The following is a 22,139-nucleotide window of genomic DNA, read 5'->3' on the forward strand; positions in this document are numbered from 1 at the left end:
TCTTTAAAAAGAGGTTTTATTATGGCCAGTTTCTACGGCCCAGCATGTTAAGCTACCACCTGCAGTGCCAGCATCCTAAATGAATGCTGGTTTGAGTCTCAGCTATTCCACTTCTGATCCAGCTCCCTGTTAATGTTCTTGGGAAAGCAGTGGAAGATGGGAAGATGTCTGAATTTTGGGCCCTTACACCCATGTGGGAGACCAGGATGGAGTTCCAGGCACCTGGCTTTGGACAGGCCCAGCCCAAACTGTTGCAGCTGGTTGGGATGTGAAGAAATTTTTTTTTTTTTTTTTTTTTTTGCAGATGGAAGACATCTCTCTCTCTCTCTCTCTCTCTATCTCTCTCTTTCTCTCTCCCTCTCCACCTCCCTCTCCCTCTCTCCTCCCTCCCTCTTTCTGCAACTCTGCCATCCACATAATAAATAAATTTTTTTTAAAAGCCAAAGGTTTTTATTAACATTTTTAAGCTATTTACCTTCCACTTAGCAAACATGTAACATTTTTAGTACTAAAACAGCAAACTGATAGTCATTCATTCTACTGGGCTTCAATAAAATGAACTCTGCATCTGTAAGTTAAATGTTATCAACCACGAATGATTTGCATATTATTAGAATAAGAAATTGCAAAAGGAGAAATTATAAGAAAACATGAACTCACATTTATTTTTAAACAAATGAAAGAAGGAAAATCATCTTTAATTTTTAAAGTGCTTCTTAAAGTAATCCCCACAGAATTCTACAAAAGATGCATTCAAAAAGGAACAAAGAGAAGTTTATGGGCTGCTTTGGCCTCTGTAATAAGCCTGTTGCCACGGGTCACTATCTAAGCAGTGTCTGTGTAAGCACTGCTCCTGCTTCACAAAGGACAGCAGTCCTCTCATCCCCCCTCCCTCTGCTCCCAAACGCTAAACTCTACTAGGAGAATTAGAGCAAAAACTATTGCAGTGCAGGGCTGAAATTAAAGGAAGAGAGAAGAGAGGTTTGAGTAAAGAGACCAAAGGTCCAGGACAAAGAGGGAGAACGTGCAGCTGGAAAATCAGAGAGAGTTCACTAGGGGAGGGAAACCATTTCTAATATTTACAACGATGGAGTACAAGAGAGCTAGGAAAAGAAGGACAGCAGGGGAATCTTCAGGCACGGAGGTTTGGAAGCATAAGATATGGCTCTAATTCTTGCAACTTACCTGTGGATTGGACCAACATAAAACGTAAAGTTTTGCATGACTGATATTTGCCTTTGTCCTGGAAAAGAATCCACTCCCAAGCAGACTCACATTCACCGACATGTTCATTATTTGGAGTTACAGAAAATGAATAGAAACCTGATTTTATATTAGAACTACAATGTACATTTGAAATACAACTAAACTCACAAAGAGTTTCTGGGAAGAACAAAATACACCTTAGAATACATGCTATCTGGAAAATGTATTCCTGTCATTGTCAAAAAGGACAAGCGAGACAGAGGACAAATTCAGCTCCAAGGTCAGATAATCTGTTAACTTAGTTCTCTACGGAATGTGCTCCAAGGACTTGGGTAGATTGGTTCATATGATAAATTTTAATCATCAACCATAGCTTTTTATCAAGATATATAACAATGAGCCATAAGAGATCGATTTAGTAGAGGATGCTTTGAGAAAGGTTTTTTTTTTTTTTCCTTGCAGGAGGTTAGACAGAAGATGATACAAGGTGAGGCTTTAAATTAACTTATGCCTCATAAAAAGATTGACAGACTGGACCCATTTACCTTTGAGGATAAAGTCTTCTAAAGCATAAGAAAAAGTAGGTGCAAAATAAAGGTGGAAAACAGAACCTTAACCAAGTGACCAAGGCAAGATAAGAACTTAGAGTGCTGGGGGTGGGTGTTTATAGACGCCACCTGAAAGAACCCTCATACCATATTAGAGTGCCTAGGTTCGAGTCCCAGTTCTGTTCCAATTCCAGCTAATGTGTACCCTGGGAGGTGGGGTGATGGCTCAAGGAGTTGAGTTCCTGTCACTCATATGGAAGATACAGATTGAGTTTTGGGCTCCCAGCTTCAGCTTGACCCAACCCTTGGCTACTGCAGGCATTTGGGGAAGTGAACGAGTGGATGGAAATAATCTCTGTTTCTCTTTGTCTCTCTTTCCCTCCCCCTCTTTCCCTCTTCCAGTCCCTGTCTCTTAAATAATTAAAAAAGAAGAAGAAAAAAGAACATTTTTTTAAAAAAACAGAAGTTATAGCTCTGGGATATAATGATCCCATGCCTCTATTTGCTTATGCACACAATTCTAGTAATAGTCACCTAATATTATTAACACAAAGCCATATTAAAGAAACTGTGACTACCCTTGAGGTCATATCAAAGTTATCTCCATAAGAAACACAAGACTTAGTCTAACTGAATCATGATTTGTGTATTCTGGATAGTGTCCCACACTATTTGGGTTTCTACGTTGTTCCCTATGGCCAAAAAACTTAAACCATGCTTAGTGGACATCTTCCATCAGGAGGACTCACCACCCAGGGACTGCTGGTTTGTCTGAATACATGGATATACCCTACCCCTGAGGCTGGAATTCAGAGGGTCCTCAGTGTGGACTAAGAATATGTAGTTGATAAATGATTTCCAGGTCATTCCAAGATATGTAAGGATCAGAGGAAAATGACCAGCCAAACAGCATTGGCAAAACATGTTTATCTGGTGGCAGAGTCAACAGATTTAGCACTTGGTCTCAGTGTCAGATATATTAATCAGGTCTTCTTAGGCAAGTCCATAAGCTCTCTGATGATAATCTCCTTAGCTACAAAACAAGAATAATCATAACTCCTCTGTATTGGTCCTGGAATCTAAAGCGATACATTACTCCCCACCTTAGGGGCTCTAGGTAACAGAAACTTCTTAGCTCATAGTTTCTGTTGGCCAGCACTCCAGGTGCATCTTGGCCAGGTGCCTCTGACCCAGGGTTTTATCCAAGGTAGCAGTTGTGGTGTTAATCATGGCTATGTTTTCACATAAATAGTTGGGTGAGAAGAGGATCCACTTCTCACTGACCTGGCTGTTGTCAAGCCTCAGCTCTTGACCAGAATCATGGGCTCCTTGACACAAAGGCTCAGAGGAACCTGCAACCTGGCATCTTGCTTCTCTGGAGCCTGCCTGGGAGACAGCAAGAGGAGATGAGCAACAGGAAAGTAGCAATCCTTCTGAAATGTAGTTTCTCAAGTGATGTTCCATCACTTCTAGAATATTCTAAGCATCAGATGCACTCAAAAGGAGGGGGTTATACAGGGCACTGGACCCCAGGAAGCAGGGGTCAGGAGGGCCATCTGAGATACCATCCACCACAAGAGGCTCACGTGTGGATGCATGTTGCGAGTAACTTCTGAAAGCAGAATCTGAGTTCAGGAAGTCTGCTTTCTGAATCACGCTGTGGGAATTTGCTAAGAAGTGCCACCACCTCCTCACTTAGCTATGTGACACTGCCGCAGTCCTTTCACCATCTCTGTCAGTCTGACACATCTGTGACCTTGTTGGTCTAAAAAGGAAGAAAGGAGAGTGAGCAACACGGGACCTCATGACCCATCGCGTAATGCTGTGACACTTCACACTTGCATATCTGTCACGGGAAGCAGTATGGCGATGGCCACAAAATGGGAAAAAAAACACACACACAAAAAACCTAGGAGGTTGTTAAAATTGATTCCTGGATTTCTTTTCTCTACAAAGAACTTTACTAGCTCACATTGCTAATAGGCCTTAAAGAAAATGCATATGTGGTCAGTGTGGCAGTTTCAAAACATGGCCTCGGTGTTCTGGACTCTCCTTCCATCCAGATCTGGGGTCCATCGTCCTTCTCCTTGCTTCTGAGTGTGGGTTTGTGATTTCTGAGTCTAAGAAAAGAGAAACACACTGGACTCCGATCTTGGCCATGGACTACCCTTTCTCCAGTGTGTGTTCTTAACACCTTTTTTGAAGATCAGCTGGTTGCAGATACATGGGTTTATTTCTAGGTTCTGTGTTCAGTGAAGTCTCTATCTTTTGGTATTTTCTTGTTATTTGTTAAGTTTCTTTCAGTTTGAAGAACTCCCTTAAGCACATCTTGTGGGTCAGCTCTGGAGTGAGAAATTCTTTCAGCTTTTGTCTAGGGATCTCTCTCTCCTCCATATCTAAACGATAGCTTTGCTGGGTACAGTATTTTTCCTTGGCAGTTTTTCTTCCTTCTCCCTCAGTACTGTGGAAGTCTTACCCCACTTTCTCAGCCAGGAAGTCTGTGGTTGGGTAAATGTGGACACCCTTATGTGTTACCTGTTTCTTTTCTCTTACAGCATGGAGAATCTTCTATTTATCCTTGATTTTAGAAAACTTCAGCATACTATGTCCTGTGGTAGACTTGGTTCAGTTGAATTTGACTACTGCCCTCTGATCTTCCTGTACCTGGACGGTTGTATTGTTCTCTAGGTTGGGGGATTTTTCTGCTATTTGTGCCCTGAATATGCTTTTTACTTCTGGAATTCTCAAGTCCTTCTGGGCAGCGATATCTCAGCTATCTGATCCTGTAATGTTGTCCTGAAGTTGTGAGTTTTCTTTACTTCTCTTCATTCCTCTCTCCACCCCACACCTGCCCCATGCATTTTTAAAGAACCATCTCTGAGCTCATTTTTTTTTTTTTTTAACTCTTTCTTTGGTCTGGTCCATTCTGCTATTGACACCTCTTGTATATTAAATTTTGCTTAATGTACTTTTCAATTCAAGGATTTATTTGATTTTTTTTCTAATTACTTCCATTTCTCTGTCAAGTTTCTCTGGCGGAGCAACAAATCATTTCTGTTTTCCCAAATCTTGCTGAGTGTCCCTAAAACAACTATCGTGCATCTGCAAATTTTCATCTAGATGAATTGCTGTCTGTTCAGTTATTGACAGCTTACTTTGTTCATGAGGTGATGTCATGCTTCCCTGAAGGTTCTTGATGCATTTTGGCCTGGAACACATTGAAGGATGGGGTCTTTCCCAGTCTTCAGAAGCAGGCTGGTCAGTGTGCTTATTTTCCTAGAGTCTGTGGACCCTTCTGTTATTCCAGCACTAGATGGTGCCCTATGTCAAGGCCTGCTGCAGGCTCACTGTTGGTTAGTGTGTTGTCACTGCTCCGGCACCAGAGGGGCCCCATCCCAGGTCTGTCCCAAATCCAAGGTTGCTGTATTGTTTTGAATGGGCTGCTAGAGGCTCCAACAGTCAGCCAAGCACTGGTCTGGGGATTAAATCTATCTTTCAGTTCCATTTCCCCACAAACTTTCTGAAGTGCCCTCACAGACAGACATTTAGTGTTTTACACAAAGCAAGCACGCCCCAAATAAGAAACAGTTGATTATAAAGGAAGTCAAAGTAACAAGAGCAGCAGAAATCACCTTGATGCACTAGAAGAGTGATCCGTCATTAGCACATTCAGGCTAGATAACTCACTCTAATACTACTGCCATTAAGCACACACAGTTGCTCTTTCCTCTGCCTGAAATACTCTGACCCTGGTGTCTGTGAGTCTTATGCCCTGGTGGCCTTCAATCAGCAAGAATGAACAAGGGTCATCCTCGGAGACAGCTCTCCCCAGCGCACAGCATGTAAAGTAGCTTCTCTTAGAGCAGCACGTGTGTCACACAGGATGTATTTATGCGCTAACTGCCCAGCTTGTTTACAGGAACGCATGTTCTAGGGCAGCAGAGACTTTGTTTTGTGCACTGCCATCTCCCCAGAACACGGAAAGAGTATTCATCTAAGAGCGAATGCATAACAAGCATTTGTTGAAGAAATGAGTCACTTAGTGAGAAAGTATATGTTTTAAATTATTTTCCATTTTGTAGAACATCTGTAACACAGTAATTCAAGAATACTTAGGGCAAAATCATTTTCTTTCACCATGTGAGCTAATCCGAATCTCTACATGCCAGTTGTCTTCTAGTAGGAGTTTCTTAGCATACACCATATGATTAGCTATTCCACTAGAGGGAGATCCCACTGACAGCACCTTCCTCAAGGCAAATGACTCACGCTCACTACCAACACTCCTATGAGCTTAGACGCACAGAACATTCTTTATTAGCGCACCTATCACATCTCCATAGATGAATCACTATTTATTTTCCTAACATCTTAATTTTCACGGGCTCTCTCAACATTTTTCTTCCGCATGGACTTTTTTTTTTTTTTTTTTTTTTTTTGCCTCATAAAAACTTGACCCGGGAGGACTCTAGAATATCATTAGTGCAAGAATTTCAACCTTTCTTTCAGAGGGGGATCAATTTTATGTATAAATCTTAATAAAAGTGGATCCAGGAGTGGAGGACCTGGGATTCTGCCTCCCTTTGAAGCTATACTGACCGTGGTCACCCCTACTGTCACCCCTACTGTCACTGAGACACTGAGGACAATCACAGGCCTGCTTGGACAAACCATGGGAAGTCTAGATTTTCCTAACTAAACCCAAATATGTTTTATGTGTTGCTTCTTACCTTTCTCTGCAGAAAGTCCTTCCCTTCCTCTGAGCTCAGTGCATGTGCTGAGAACACACAGTGAGCCGTATAGTAAATGCCAGAGTGCAGAACATGTTGAGGATTGGGGGGTCTCATAACACACCCATCCCACCAGCTAAAGAGACCTGGAGATACAGAATCTCCAGCTCATGACAAGAGCCTAGGGTGATTACTGATGCCATAAACAAGAGTGTCAATTTGTTAAGTCAACAACAGGAGTCACTGTGCACTTACTCCTCATGTAGGATCTCTGTCCTTAGTGTGCTGTACATTGAGATTTAATGCTATAACTGGTACTCAAACAGTATTTTTCACTTTATGTTTCTGTGTGGGAGCAAACTGTTGAAATCTTTACTTAATGTATGCTAAACTGATCTTCTGTATATAAAGAGAATCGAAAATGAATCTTGATGTGAATGGAAGGGAAGAGGGAGTGGGAAAGGGGAGGGTTGCGGGTGGGAGGGACGTTATGGGGGGGAAGCCATTGTAATCCACAAGCTGTACTTTGGAAATTTATATTCATTAAATAAAAGTTAAAAAAAATCTCCTTCAGAGGAGTGATTCTTTTTTCTCCTTTCTTTATGTTTTATTTCTTTGCTGCTCTGCCAAGCCTGACTGGAATCACTGTACCAGTTCTTCCCTGCTATAGCTCCTCAGCCCATCTAAGCCCTGCAAGCTGTGAACGCCTCCCAAGCTTTAGGCAGTGGTCCATGCGTTTCCCCCTTACCTTCTCCTGACTCAAGAACTAGTAGAGACTCCATCACTGTCTCTCTTGAGTGAATGACCCTTTGCTTGCTGTCATGCCCCTCAATCTCTTGGGTATGAATTGTAAGATGACCATGTCCACTTCAGGCAATTTGCTAGCTCATAAAGTCAAGTATCTTTAGCTCTCTTTTTCCTCCTCCTTTACTGTACTCCTTTTTGATCTCCCCATTATTTCCAATGAATTCATAATAACTTAGTTCCCCAAGCTTGAGGCTTCCACTCCTTTTGATTCTTTATCATTATAACAATAGTTTTGCAACAACACCTTTCTGACTTGATTTTATGGAGGCTATTCAAATGCAATTCAGTTGGCCACACCTTTGAGATAAGCAGTGACTTTCTTCAGTTTCTCATGGTTCACTACCATCCAGAGGCACAGTGACCCACACAGGATAGATACCCAATAATCTTGCTAAATGAATAACTGGGTGGGAGTGAAAATAAGCAATATGCACTGTCATATAAAAGTCACAAGCAAATTATCTAGTAAAAGGGAAATTTGTCAATACCTTTGGGCACATTAATAAAATAATATAATGAAAATAATATTTCCAAGTATTTACTAATGGCTTGGACATTCCTCCCCAATTAATGTTAAAATAAAGAGAAGCTTCATACTAAACCATAAATTTATTATAAACCCAACTGTGAAAAATCAGAAAAGGAAATAAAAAAATGGTTATAACTAGTTAATTCTGAGAAGTGATTTGTATTTATTCTCACACTATTTCTTAAATCTGTTTTACGTGTATAAACCTAACGCTCTGAAAATGATATGCCACCACATAAATGACTATTACCATTAATGAGGCCAGGAGAAAACAAGTACAAATTTTTCCAAGATGAAAGGGAGCTAGTTCCACTACATTTTCCTAAAGTTCACTTAAAATGGTTGCTTAATATTTTCAGTATTCTGCACCTCAACATTTTTTTGTCAGTCTTCAAATAGTCAAGTTTATAATTTTATCACATACTATTAACTTTGCCATAACATCAATTTAACTTTATTATTATTTTCTTGTGAAAAATTTATGCTGTCCTCAGTTCACTTAGACAAAATAGCATTTAAAAAATCCTCACTTTATGGGCTGGCACTGTAGCATAGTAGGTTAATCCTCCAGTTCTAGTCCTGGCTGCTCCTCTTTTGATCCAGCTCTCTGCTGAGGCCTGGGAAAGCAGAAGAAGATAGCCCAAGCACTTGGGCCCCTGCACCCAAGCAGGATATCTGGAAGAAGCTCCTGGCTCCTGGCTGTGGATCAGCTCAGCTTCAGCTATTGCAGACATTTGGAGAGTGAATCAGCAGATGGAAGACCTTTCTCTTTGTCTCTCCCTCTCACTGTCTGTAACTCTACCGTAAATAAATAAATAAAATATTTTTTAAAATCCTCACTCTATCAAAGTTCAGTCTTTTTTTTAAAAAGATTTATTTATTTGAGAGGTAGAGTTATAGATAGGCAGAGAGAGAGAGAGAGAGAGAGAGAGAGAGAGAGAGTCTTCCATATGCTGGATCACTCCCCAGGTGGCCGCAATGGCCGGAGCTGTGCGGATCCAAAGCCAGGAGCCAGCAGCTTCTTCTGGGTCTCCCACGTGGATGCAGGGGCCCAAGCACTTGGGCCATCTTCCACTGCTTTCCCAGGCCAGAGCAGAGAGCTGGATTGGAAGTGGAGCAGCGAGGACCTGAAACGGCACCCATATGAGATGCTGGCACTGCAGGCAGCAGTCCCATCCGCTATGCCACAGAGCTAGCCCCCAAAGTTCAGTCTTGAACATTTAATTTTACCTCCTACCAATACAAGACAGACCCCTACTGTTCCACCCCACTCCTAAATCACTGTCTGATGTCCCCTTATTTTCAACTCTTCAAAATCTTAGACTTTTCTTCAGTGCTTCACCAAAAATTTCTTAGGAATGCTCCTTTTAAATACTCACAGCCAGTGGTCATAAACCTGCAATAGCTTGCTTTTTTTGAATTAAAAACAGTTGGAGCTGCAAGACAATACTGAAATCCTTTTGTTCAGCTTTTATCTACCATCCAATTAGAAAAGGTGACTTCTTGTAGGAAACCAAGAACCCAATATTCAACTCTTTAGAATTCAGTATTTAAATTAATACAAGATACATCAACATTACTGGGACTCTCATCTACTGATCAGCTGCTCAGTAGCTACTTATCATCCTGAAGGTGTCTCGTGCCTGCCTGCCTTGACTGTCATGGTCACTTTCTCCAGGGCTGACACCCCGCACACAATTCCGTTATGTCTCATCATACTTAGTGCCACAGAGTAAGAGGTGAAGTAGTATGGTGGAAAGCATCTAAAGCAAATCCAACAATGGTAGTGATGATACAAATCTATGATACCGATAATAGTATCCTAACAGCGTGGCTACTACAGCCTTTAGGACAGTGAGAACTACCAAAGGAGGTAGTGGCAGCTTCCCCTTACATCAAAAACCTGCCTGAGACAATCGTGAAACTCCAGGACTGTGGTCCCAGTTCTATGAGCATGGAAACACAGCCGCAATGGGAAAACAAGGACAGGCATTGAATCTACAGACTGTCACTGCAGTCACTTCAATGCAAAGCAGAGGCTTAAGGAAGGATCTGAACCACAAGCAAGGTCTGATAAATCTTAAAATTGCAGGTGGTTCTTCACACACACATACACACACACACACACACACACACTTACTTTTAAATTCTGAATGGCATACATACATTTTCTTAAACATTTATTTATTTATTTTAAAGATTCATTTATTTATTTTTTATTTGAGAGGTAGAGTTCCAGACAGTGAGAGGGAGAGACAAAGACCTTCCTTCCGTTGGCTCACTCCCCAATTGGCTGTAATGGTCAAAGCTGGGCCAATCTGAAGCCAGGAGCCAGGAGCTTCTTCCCGGTCTCCCACATGGGTACAAGGGCCCTGGGACTTGGGCCATCTTCTACTGCTTTCCCAGGCCATAGCAGAGAGCTGGATTGGAAGTGGAGCAGCCAGGACCAGAAGCAACACCCATATGGGATGCTGGTGCTGCAGGTGGAGGGTTAACCTACTGCACCACAGAGCTGGCCCCTTATTTATTTATTTGAAAGTCAGAGTTACACGCACACACACACACACACACACACAGAAAGAGAGTAAGAGAGAGAGAAAGAATAAAAGAGATTTTCCAGCTGCTGGTTCACTCCCTAAATGGTAGAAACATCTGGGATGGGACAGGTGGAAGCCAGGAGCTTCTTCTGGGTCTCCCACATGTGTGCAGGAGCCCAAACTCTTGGGCCATCTTCCACTGATATCCCAGAGACATCAGCAGGGAGCTATATGGGAAATGGAGCACCCTGGACTTGAACTGGTTCTCATATGGGATGCTGGCATCACAGGTGGCAGCTTAACCTGCTGCACCATGACACCAACTCCCTGAATGGCACACATATTGATCAACAGAAATCTTTTAAAAACTACACTAATCAAACTATGCACAATAGGTTAACAAGTGGCAGATGCAATTCTGCCATAAGCCAGGAGAGAGGGAAAGGTGAAACTGTTAGGGTTACTAATGTTCAAAGACAGGGAAAGCAAGAACAGACCTGGGGAAGAGAATCACACTGGCCACTCTGCTGTGAATGCTGCACGCTGGGCCATGAGCCACACAAATCCAGAAGCATCTGCCAAAGGTTTCGACAGCTGTGCAAGCACTCTCAGCCATTTGTTCAGCTGTTCTGAAGTGAGGGAGGCTCATATTCCCAGGGTTCCACCAGATCAACTCCCTTTGCAATTGGGAACAGTATGATTAGCATACAAATTTTTTATTATTAGCTGTGATTTTGTCACTACGAATATATATATACACCTGGATGAATGCATCTGCTGGTTATTTTTGCAACTAATAATATATCATATCACATCTGAAAACGAGTATTGCTGAAGAAATGAAAATAAATTATGCCTTCCACCTAAGAGCAGAGTTACTGCTTAGAGAAAGTCTGTTCATCTGACATTTCCAAATCTTTTGTCAAAAATTTCATCACCTTTCCTCCTTTCTCACAAATAAGCATCACAATTTCAAGGAAAATGATTTAATGATGAGATCCCAGAGTGCAGCATAGCCGGTTCACCTCATATTTATGAACATGGTTATTATGTTTTGGAAATGAATTGCCTGCATCTGTTAGAAATGCAAACTGCTCCCTCCACCAAAGGGGAGTAAAAAAAAAAAAAAAAAAGGAAATGAAAACCAAGACAAAAAATAAATGCTTTGACTGACTGATATTAGTTGCCATCCATATTTTATATAAAGACTCAGTGTGTGGGAGCTAATTACATTAGTTATCTTGGGTAACAAGCTATTAATTTTGTGCTTCAAAGTTATTAGCCACCTTTCTATATACAGTCACAGGGAAATGAATGGACTTAATCCCTATATTAAAACACAGAACAAACCAAATGATCCCGTGTTTCGTGACTTTTCAAAGTTCATTATCTCCTTGGCAATGCCTTGCCAAGGGCCAGATACACAACTACCACTCTGGAGAGGAGTCTCCGGCAGTTTACATCACAAGCCTGCTAATGTGCAGTTAATCGCCATTTACCAGTCATTCCTCCCCACACCACACGTAAAAGGTCACTCGGAAAAAGCATTCTTTCCCAGTGACTCAACCATACTGGGTTTGTGAAACGTCCTCTTCCACTGATTACACAAGTCCTGAGGGAGTTTGCTCCTTTAATGTGATACATAGCTAGCATTTGCAAATGCAGACAATCAAGTGGGAAAATGAAATATTTAAGTGGATAACATTTAATGTCAAAAGAAGTCGAAGATTTCTCCTTTTTTGGTTTCATCTAAGTCTTCAGGACAAAACATCATTCAATTCTAGGGCTGAAATTTTACGTAGATGACAATATTCATCTCCTAATTATCAAAATATATTTTAATTGAGAGCATTACACATAAAATATAACTGCAGTAAGTGAAAGATTATTGCCATCAATCACGATGCTTATCTACACTTGCGGGTCTCTGCGCTAACAAAGAGCAAACAGTGGTTTAGTGCATCAATAACCCAATGGGAAATTTAAAATGATTTATTTCTCTGACTTATTAAAAACCTAGTCATAGCCCAAAGATCTCTGAATACCCATAAAATTAGGAAACTATTACTGTAAAATTAAGAAATAACAGTAAAATATCCACACAGGAAGCAATCCAGCAAGATCTTACTCACTGGAAATTGTATTATACAAGTATTTCAAATGAAGAGTTTGAGTAAACTCTGTTAATGAATTATGCTTTAATGGAACTCATTTTTGTGGCTCTATTGCTATGTAACATTCCTCACTTATGGAACCATTTCCCCTTCTTTAAAATTCATCTTGAAATAACATGTACTTGGAGATATTTCTTTCTATATGATTTCCTTTTGAAGTGTTCTGATTTCAAATACAGAAAGTTAACAATTTCAGCACAAAATAAACTCATGATTTGATCAGAGTACATAATTACTATTCAATACCTATCAGAAAGTGAAAAGTTACGTAGGGTCAAAGTTTAGCAAATTATTCTCAGAATACAATTTAGTGGTATTATCATCATGTTTGAGTTCTGAATATATTAAAAAGGTAAATATTTGAAGAGATAGTTTATAATAAAAACTATACAATCCAAACTACCGCCCATTAAAATTCCTTCCTCTGCCATTTAAAATGATAAAATATTTGAAAAAGTTTATTATATTTCTAAGTAAATAACTTTGGAAAAATAATTTAAAATCACTGAATGAAAAGGGCAACGAGGGTAGAAGAAAAGGAAAAATGTTGATGAAAACTGTACCTTTATGCTATGGAGTCACAAAACGTAAATAATTTATTCTTAGATGGAAAAACTCAATTTTACATAAGCGTACTTCAAAAGTTCATGGAAAATGGAAGTAAAACATCAGTTTATTTTGCTGCCAAATATCTTGAAATCCATTTTAAAAGGTTTTCATAACACGCATTTTCATGACTATCTGAAGATCTCATGTGTCATTTCTTCCTAACAGACTCAATACAATCTCAATGAAGTCAATAAAATATTTTCTTGGGAACAAGGAGAAGGAAAGGGTTCATGACTTTCAATGAAGGGATGGATGTGTAAAACCAGTGGGCACCGGATTCTGTCCCGGTTGCCCCTCTTCCAGGCCAGCTCTCTGCTGTGGCCAGGGAAGGCAGTGGAGGATGGCCCAAGTGCTTGGGCCCTGCACCCCATGGGAGACCAGGATAAGTACCTGGCTCCTGCCATCGGATCAGCGCGGTGCGCCAGCTGCAGCACGCTGGCCGCAGCGGCCATTGGAGGGTGAACCACCGGCAAAGGAAGACCTTTCTCTCTGTCTCTTTCTCTCTCACTGTCCACTCTGCCTGTCAAAAAACAAAAAACAAAAAACAAACAAACAAACAAAAAAACCAGTGAACACACTCAGGAAAAACAATTTTATTGAATTCAAGATTTGCCGGTCTAATAATCATTCTTAATTATTCTGGCAGCACTTTATGATGGTGAGAATCATCAAACAGTCTTCCATATTGTGCTTCCTTAACTAAACGTCTCATCCTCACAACAGAATCAGCACTCACCTGTCACTAAGAATGGCAGGCTTCTGAATTTCTTTTTTAACAAGTAGTGCTCATTGCGCATTGTTAAGTATGCACAGCAAGTATGAATGAATCACCTGTGTAAAACATGTATCAAAAAAATGTAAGGAGGATTTATCTCAAAAGACAAAACGTGGCTTCTCTGGGTAGTAGGGCAATGAGTCTTTTTTCAGCTTTTATGCTTCTTGGCATTGTGGGAATTCTCCATTATAAAGATGAATATGCATTATTTTAGAATCGTAAGAAGTCATTTTGACACCTGGGTGTGAGAATTTACAGATACCAAATAAATGAAATGAAAGGAAGTAAATACAGATAGTTTCTAGGAGGAGAAAAAACACACAGGATCACCCTTTGAAGAGGGTCTCTTTGGAAGGGATTCCACTGTTTGTCCATCTGCCGGTGGTGTACAGGAACCCACTGGGATGTAGGACATCGCATGCAGGAATCACCCTTGCCTCGATTTCTCAGTTTCCAGTTTCCTTTTCTTCTGACTGAATCACTGGCATCGAGGTTAATGTAACAGCAATGGCGTCTCAAACCACATCACTAAACTAGCAGTTCTTACACTTAATGATAGCCATACTTTAATGCTGTACTTGCATGACTAAAATGAATGATAAACCAAAAAATACATTTCTTGACATAGTCCTAAATGACTTAATACAGGAGTTTTATCACAGAAGGTAAAAGTATGTTGTTAATGGTAACTACAATATATTTAGTTTGAATTTTTTTTTAAAGACTGTGTTGGAAAAAACTTAGTCATCTTCACAGATTCTTTCAACATCCTCCTTTTTTTAAATATTGATTTTTTAAAAAAATATTTTATTTATTTATTTGAGTGGTAGAGTTACAATCAGAGAGAAGAGAGACAGATAGAAAGATCTTCCATTCACTTGTTTGCTCCCCAAATGGCTACAACGGCTGGAGCTGGGCTGATCCAAAGCCCAGAGCCAGGAGCTTCCTCTGGGTCTCTCATGCGGGTGCAGGGGCCCAAGGACTTGGGCCATCTTCTACTGCTTTCCCAGGCCATAGCAGAGAGCTGGATTGGAAGAGGAGCAGCTAGGACACAAACTGGCACCCATATGTGATGCTGGTGCTGCAGGCAGAGGTTTAGCCTACTTCCCAACAGTGGCAGCCCCAGATTGATTTATTTATGTGAAAGTCAGAGTTATAGACAGAGAAGAAAAGAGATAGAGAGGTCTTCCATCCACTGGTTCACTCCCTAAATGGCTGCAACAAACCAGGGCTGGCCCAAGCAGAACCAGGAGGCAGGAGCCTCTTTCAGGCCTTCCAAGTGGGTGGCAGGGGCCCAGGGACTTGGGCCATCTTCTGCTGCTGTCCCAGGCATACCAGCAAGGAGCTCGTTCAGAAGTGGAGCAGCTGGGACTGGAACAGTGGCCCACATGGTAAGCTGGCACTGCAGGTGGCAGCTTAACCCTCTGTGCCACAGCATTGGCCCTTAGGTTAGAATTCTTGTAGCAAAAGCCTTAAGTTGTATAGTTCTGATTCTGTATTTTCAATAACAGATTTATATGATCAGCCCACATGATGCAATGAAGATAACAACAATTTATATTATATTTGCTGTCAGTCATAGTCCTAAAAGCAACCAGTGAGGTTTGTGCTATAATTATCTCTCATTTCACACACAGGGAAACGAAGACTCAGGAGGCCGCCAAGTCCCTTGCTCAAGGTCTCGCAGCCTAAAAGTGACAGAACTGGGTGCTAACCTAGAAAGTCTGGTACCAGAAGATTTGCTTTTTGCATATTTTCATGATTTTAAATAAACATTTAACATTTAATTTTAGAATAGTTCTAAACACACAGAAAGTCTATAAGAAAACTATAATAGGAAGGTGTTCATGTCTACCCCTCACCCAGTTTTCCCCCTTGCTAAATGCTAACATTAATACTGCCTCTGTCAGAACTAAGGAAGCCACACTGACACAATGATATTAACAGAACGCCATACTTTACTTGGATGTCCCCAGCTGTTTTCTAATGTGTTCCTGTCCGGGATCCCTGTGAGTTATGTCTCCCCAGACCCCTCTCGGTTGTGAAGGTTTTCCAGACATTCCTTGGTTTTGATGACGGTAACAGTTTTGGGGAGTACTGTCCAGGTATTCCAAATGGGGTCTGTGTGATATGTAGTTCACACCAGACTGGGGTTATGGTTTGGGGAGTAAGAGCCTACATACGGCATCAAGAGGACCTGCTTCCAGCATGCCCACTCCCAACGACGAGGAACTGTCGGCTCGGGGTCTCCACTGTAAAGTTACCATCCTCCCTCAGGCCCACCACTTGTATAGTTTACTTTCCAGGAGAAAATTAATCAGAGACCACAATCAAAGGCGGGGCAGGGAGCTGGCAGAAGTTAAGCTCCACCTACTTGAAGGGCTGTGGGTATCCAAGCAAATGATATCGAATGCTTCTGTGAGGGCCTCACTTTCAACCCAACACTCTGTACGGCCAGTCACATTGTATTCTTCCCCACCATGCTGGCACATTACTCATGTGTGAGAGTTTAAAGACACAATTCTTAACTAATCCCTGCCTTTTCAAAGGTCCAAAGACACATCAGAACTAAATGTGACAACAAACTGGTTTTAAATTATGATCCACAGACAACTATAGGATTCCTCACTCAGCGATTAATTAGAAGCTATGTTTTCTCAGACGCACTCTGAAAGAACTTACCAGAAATATTCGCTCAAGTTGATCCTGAATGTCTTTCATTCCCGGAAAAGCAGCAACTCCTTGGATCATTTCAACAAAGATGCAGCCGACTCCCCTAAAGAGACAGGAAAGAATCCTTAAAAAACTTCAATGCAGTCTGCTTTGAAAACTAAACCTGCAATTAAAACATCCGCCCCTACAGAGGAGAAGCAATAAGTAAATTACATTATTCCGTGCCAGGCAACACACACCTAGATCCCCTAATGTTCCTCCTGCCCCATCTCTGTCCATCGCCCTCAGGGTGTTCTAAATAGAGGCAGCTACCCAGTTCTCAGAAAACAGCAGTCACCGAAGAAACAGAAAACACCACTGACTTGCTCCTTACTTTCAGGATATAGCTGAGACTGTCCATGGTTTCCACAGTCTTGTTCTGACATCCTTTCCTAACTGCTGCTTTGCAAAGCTCATAGGTATTGCAATCATTAGCTGTCCAATGATTCTCAGTCATTTTTGCATCAGAATCCAGGGAACTTTCAAAAATGGCAAATGCTCTAGCCATAAACCCCAGAGATTCTCTCAGTCTAGGCTGGAGCCAGCACAGCCATGCCTGCTTGGATGACTCAGGGCAGCTTCGCTGCAGAGCACCCAGCCAGACTGAACTACCCGAGTGCCAAGCCAAAATCTACACCACTTACTGCAAATTGCTTCTCTACCTAGAATCTGCTCCTTCTGCACCTATATGCTCTTGATAGCTCAAACAGCCTCTACATTTCTACTTAAATGCCATCTCCTCCATGAAGCCTTCCTCGCACCTTCCAGCAGACAAGACAACTTACTGGTTAAGTCCCTAATCAATATGACAGCTATCTACTATGATCCACCTCTTCTCTTAGCTTAATTTGCAGGGCTCTCAGCTCCTATCTGGCTGGCAATCCAGCGATTCTGGGGAGCTCGACTTTCAGATCACAGCAGACTGCACCTACCCAACAGTACCAAACAATCCACAGGATGAGCAAAGAGCCAGTTAGATCCTTCTGCTGGGACTCTGGAGAACAGGTCAGATGGGAGCAGGAGAGCAAAGGACCAGAGTGGGTAGGTGGGCTAAGTCCTGTTAACGGCACAGTACTAGCATGAATGGTCACATATTCCTGCAAAGTTCCCTGAATTGACCTAGTTCCTGTCATCTGGAGGCCTGGATGTTTAGAAAATCTGGTGGTTCTTGTAGATCTCTCTAACTCCTGACAATTTCCCAAATTATTTTAAATTCAGGGTTGATTTTTTTTAAAGATTGATCTATTTATTTGAAAGGCAGAGGCAGAGAGAGAGAGAGAGAGAGAGACATTGAGAGTGAGTCTTTCATCCACTGGTTCACTCCCCAAATGGCCACAACGGTCAGAGCTGGGCCAGTCTGAAGCCAGGAGCCAAGAGCATCTTCTGGTCTTCCACGCAGGTGCAGGGGCCCAAGGACTTGGGCCATCTTCTACTGCTGCAATCCCATTAAATTTAGGATAAGGAAACCCTTGTCTAACTTATTTTAGAACCTGAAGATTAAGGGAAAGTGACCTATTTCTTTATAGCTCCTCTGGTTGTTATCACAGTTACATATAAACAATGTTTTGAATTAAACATTGAAGAAATCTCTTCTCTTTATTCCACATAATTTCTACTTAAATTAAACTCAAGTTGGGTCAAATGGACTAAAAAAATACTCCTTTATGCCATAAAAATAATTTTATTATTAAAGTAGTAAAGAAATAATTTCAAATCAGTGTGCTAGGCAGATGTGTTTTAATCTAATCTGTATTCAATTCAGATGGAACAGACAAGATAGTATGAAAAGAATTATTAACATACTAAATGCAATAATATGCTTATAAATACTAAGGCTTTAGATGTCTGGTTAAGACTATTTAAAATTCCAGTATTATGATTTTCCAAATTGCTCTGCCAAGAATTATTTTCTAAGACTACTGAAGTACATTTCATTTTTTAAAAAATAAGGCTTAATTCATCATTTTTGCTTTATGGTTTGTGCTTTTTAAAAAGATTTATTTTATTTATTTGAAAGGCAGAATTAGAGAGAGAGAGAGAGAGAAAGAGAGAGAGAGAGAGAAAGATCTTCAATCACTGGTTCACTCCCCACATGGCCGCAATGCTAGGGGAGACCAAGCCAAAGCTAAGAGTCAGGGGCCAGGAGTTTCTTCTGAGTCTTCCACATGGGTGCAGGGGCCTAAGCACTTGGTCCAGCTTCCACTGCTTTTCCAGGCACATCAGCAGGGAGCTGGATTAGAAGTGGAGTGGCTGGGGCTCAAACTGCCACCCAAATGGGATGCCGGTGTTCCAGGTGGTAGCTTTACTGCTATGCCACAACATAGCCTTGATGTACATTTCCATTGTCTTCTTACTCAAGTATATATAAAATATCTTGGATCTTTTTAATATTTACTTATGATTTATTTTTAAGGCAAAGACACAAACACATAGAGAGAAATCTCCCAACTACTGATTTACTCCCCAAATTCTTACAACACATAGGCCTGGGCCAGGCAGAGACCAGTAGCTGGGAACTCCATCTGGATTTATCACGGGGCTGGCAGGGACCCAACTACTTAAGCCAACACTACTTTGTCCTAGAATGTGCATTAGCAGGATGCTGGGATCAGAAGCAGAGCGAGGACTCAACCTTAGGCACTCTGGAGTGGGATGCAGACACCACAAGTGGCATCTTTTTTTTTTTTTTTTAATTTATTGATTTATTTGAGAGGTAGAGTTACAGAGAGGGAGAGAAAGGACTTCCATTTGCTGGTTCACTCCCAAATTGGCTGCAGTGCTGGAGCTGAGCCAATCCAAAGCCAGAAACCAGGAGCTTCTTCCAGGTCTCCCACAGCGGGGAAAGGGGCCCAAGCACTTGGGTCATCTTCCACTGATTTCCCAAGCCATAAACAGAGCTAGATTGAAAGAGGAGCAGCCAAGACACGAACCAACACCCATATGGGGTGCCGGTGCCACAAGGGGAGGCTTAGTCTATGCCACAGCACTGGCACCTGCTAAGAGGCATCTTAACTGCTGCACCAAAGACCTACCCCAATAACTTGGACCTTAAATAGCTAACTACAGCTTCCTTTTATTCACATTCAGAATATACTCTACTGTCTTCCTTACAGTCATGTGGGAAGACCATCAGTGGAAGCCATGGGTACCTCACCATGTACACAGCTAAGGTAGCTGGGGAGGTAAGTATTGCTGTGTTAGCATTACTGTTACAATTTCTTTTACTACTAATGTGTGTACTCTGTATCATCTCCACAGTGTGGTACTGAGAACAATTAAGAAATAAATCTGTACAGCAATTCTATTCAGTTGGGATGAAATGATACAGCATTTCTATGGGCTCTGATTTGCCTGGCTAGGGGACTTCAACTTTCATTTCTTTTCTTTTTTTTTTTTTTTTTTGAAGAAAACTTTTATTGAATAAATATAAATTTGAAAGTACAACTTCTATATTATAGCAGTTCTTCCACCCACAAGCACCTTACCACCTGCAAACCATCCCATCTCCTACTCCCTCTCCCTTCCCATTCTTCATTAAGATTCATTTTTAATTATCTTTATATACAGAAGATCACTCTATACTAAGTAAAGATTTCAACAATTTGCACCCACACAGACAAAGTATAAAGTACTGTTTCAATATCAGTTTTACCGTTAATTCGCATAGTACAACACATTAAGGACAGAGATCCTACATGGGGAGTAAGTGCACAGTGACTCCTGTTGTTGATTTAACAATTGACACTCTTATTTATGACGTCAGTAACCACCCAAGGCTCTTGTCATGAGCTGCCAAGGCTATGAAAGCCTCTTGAGTTCACAAACTCCAACCTTATTTAGACAAGGCCACAATCAAAATGGAAGTTCTCTCTTCCCTTCAGAGAAAGGTACCTCCTTCTTTGATGGCCCTTTCTTTCCATTGGGATCTCACTCACAGAGATCTTTCATTTAGGTCATTTTTTTGCCACAGCCTCAGAATCAGCCCTTAAGGCATTTGGATCTAGCTAAAAAGCCCATGGAAAGTCAACTTTCATTTCTAATGGATATTTCCTACGACACCATCTTTCTCCAAAATGCTTGAGGGTTTACTAGTGAAACTGAAAGAGCTAGACTTAAAGGCCATACAAAAGACAAATATAACACAAAAGAAAACATAAAAAGTAGAATTGTAAAAGAAATCAATGTATTAATATAGAATTCTTTATTACTGGAACAATCTTTATTGCCAAATAGCAAGAAAAGCCCTTCGGTTTAATATGAAGAGACTGTCGCCTGCTTTTCTTGTTTATCTCCCCATTCCCTTTCCAGCCCTCATTAGTCCTGGGCTCCCTTCTCCCTGGATGGATGAAGTGGACTGCACTGAGCGGTCTACTGAGAAAGAATCCATCCACTTGAACACTGTACTTGTGATATACAGTCTTCTATCAGGAAATGCCTAATTTGGTGCTTCTTTCAGAACATGAGTAATTATGCAATTATTACCCACTTCGTCTAAATTTTTCAAGAATAAGTACTGGTCACAAAAGCTTCCAATTAAAAGTATCAAAGAATGCAGTGTATTCAAACTCAAATTTTACGACTACTTACCTGGTATGGTGATACATTAAACAACCACCCACGTTTACAAATTTTTTATTTCTTTTGAACTCAAAAATCCCAAATTTATTTTATGTCACAAGCATGCAAATGACTTTTTCATCAAAATTCAAAACAAGATTTTAAGCAGAGTTGATGATTCTTTTTCAGTACAAAAAAGTATAGATGCTCTCCTAGGTCTGAAAGTGAGAGTTTGAGTTTTTGTTATGAAAAAATATATAAAATTATGAATAAAAAACTGGGTATAAAAGTGAATTTAAAGTGAGAAAATTAAAAGGCATTACAGCTTTTTAAAGAAAATATATTAAAAAATTTAGAAAAATAAACTAATATTTATTATTAACTGATGAGCCTTTCTGATACTTTTCTTTCTGCAATCTTGGCTATCCAATGTTCAACAAATTTTCCTCTAGCATGAGGATGACACTGGTTTTGGGTGTTTTTCCTAACAGAAATTTTTCAGTTTTGTTTCTCACTGTAGGGAAGGATATGTAAACTGTTAGGACTGTTGTCAATTTGGGGAAATCTCTACCACATCTCTTACACACAGTTCTATATGCTATAAGCACAATAATTCCAATATTCAGTATTTCACATAGTGCCAAGACAGCAAAGGAGCATGAGCAAGCATGCCTTACTCAGGATGGGGCCTGAGGACCCACACCCCTGAAGACCAGGGCCTGAACGGGTGGATTATGCAGTGAGGAAGCCAGCAGAGGGCAAGGGGCACTCCAGGTAACTAAGGAAGCTTCACAGAGCCGTTTGCTGTTAGGCCTTGAAGCGGACATGGAATAAAGGGTTCAAAAGAGAGCAGAAATCCTCATTCTGTGCTAAGAGGTTTGCATTTTACCACCAGGATGGTAGTGTATGGGATGCAGAGATCAAAAAAACAGGGAAGGACTTGTCTCCCTCAGAG

At 41.0% G+C, this 22,139-nt stretch overlaps 1 protein-coding gene across 6 annotated transcripts in view; it reads right to left on the reverse strand.

The window, feature by feature from the left end:
• CDK14 (cyclin dependent kinase 14) overlaps nt 1–22,139 on the reverse strand; it is a 724,945-nt gene that overhangs the window by 204,372 nt on the left and 498,434 nt on the right. For all 6 annotated transcript variants that reach the window (XM_070058421.2, XM_008261493.5, XM_051852767.3 and 3 more), the window contains one exon: nt 16,598–16,691. In XM_070058421.2, coding sequence (XP_069914522.1) covers nt 16,598–16,691 — 94 coding nt within the window. The remainder of the gene's footprint in view (nt 1–16,597; nt 16,692–22,139) is intronic.

The sequence above is a fragment of the Oryctolagus cuniculus genome, chromosome 16 (assembly GCF_051225735.1).
Source record: "Oryctolagus cuniculus isolate XC-2025 breed Fujian yellow rabbit chromosome 16, ASM5122573v1, whole genome shotgun sequence".
Lineage (NCBI taxonomy): Eukaryota > Metazoa > Chordata > Mammalia > Lagomorpha > Leporidae > Oryctolagus > Oryctolagus cuniculus.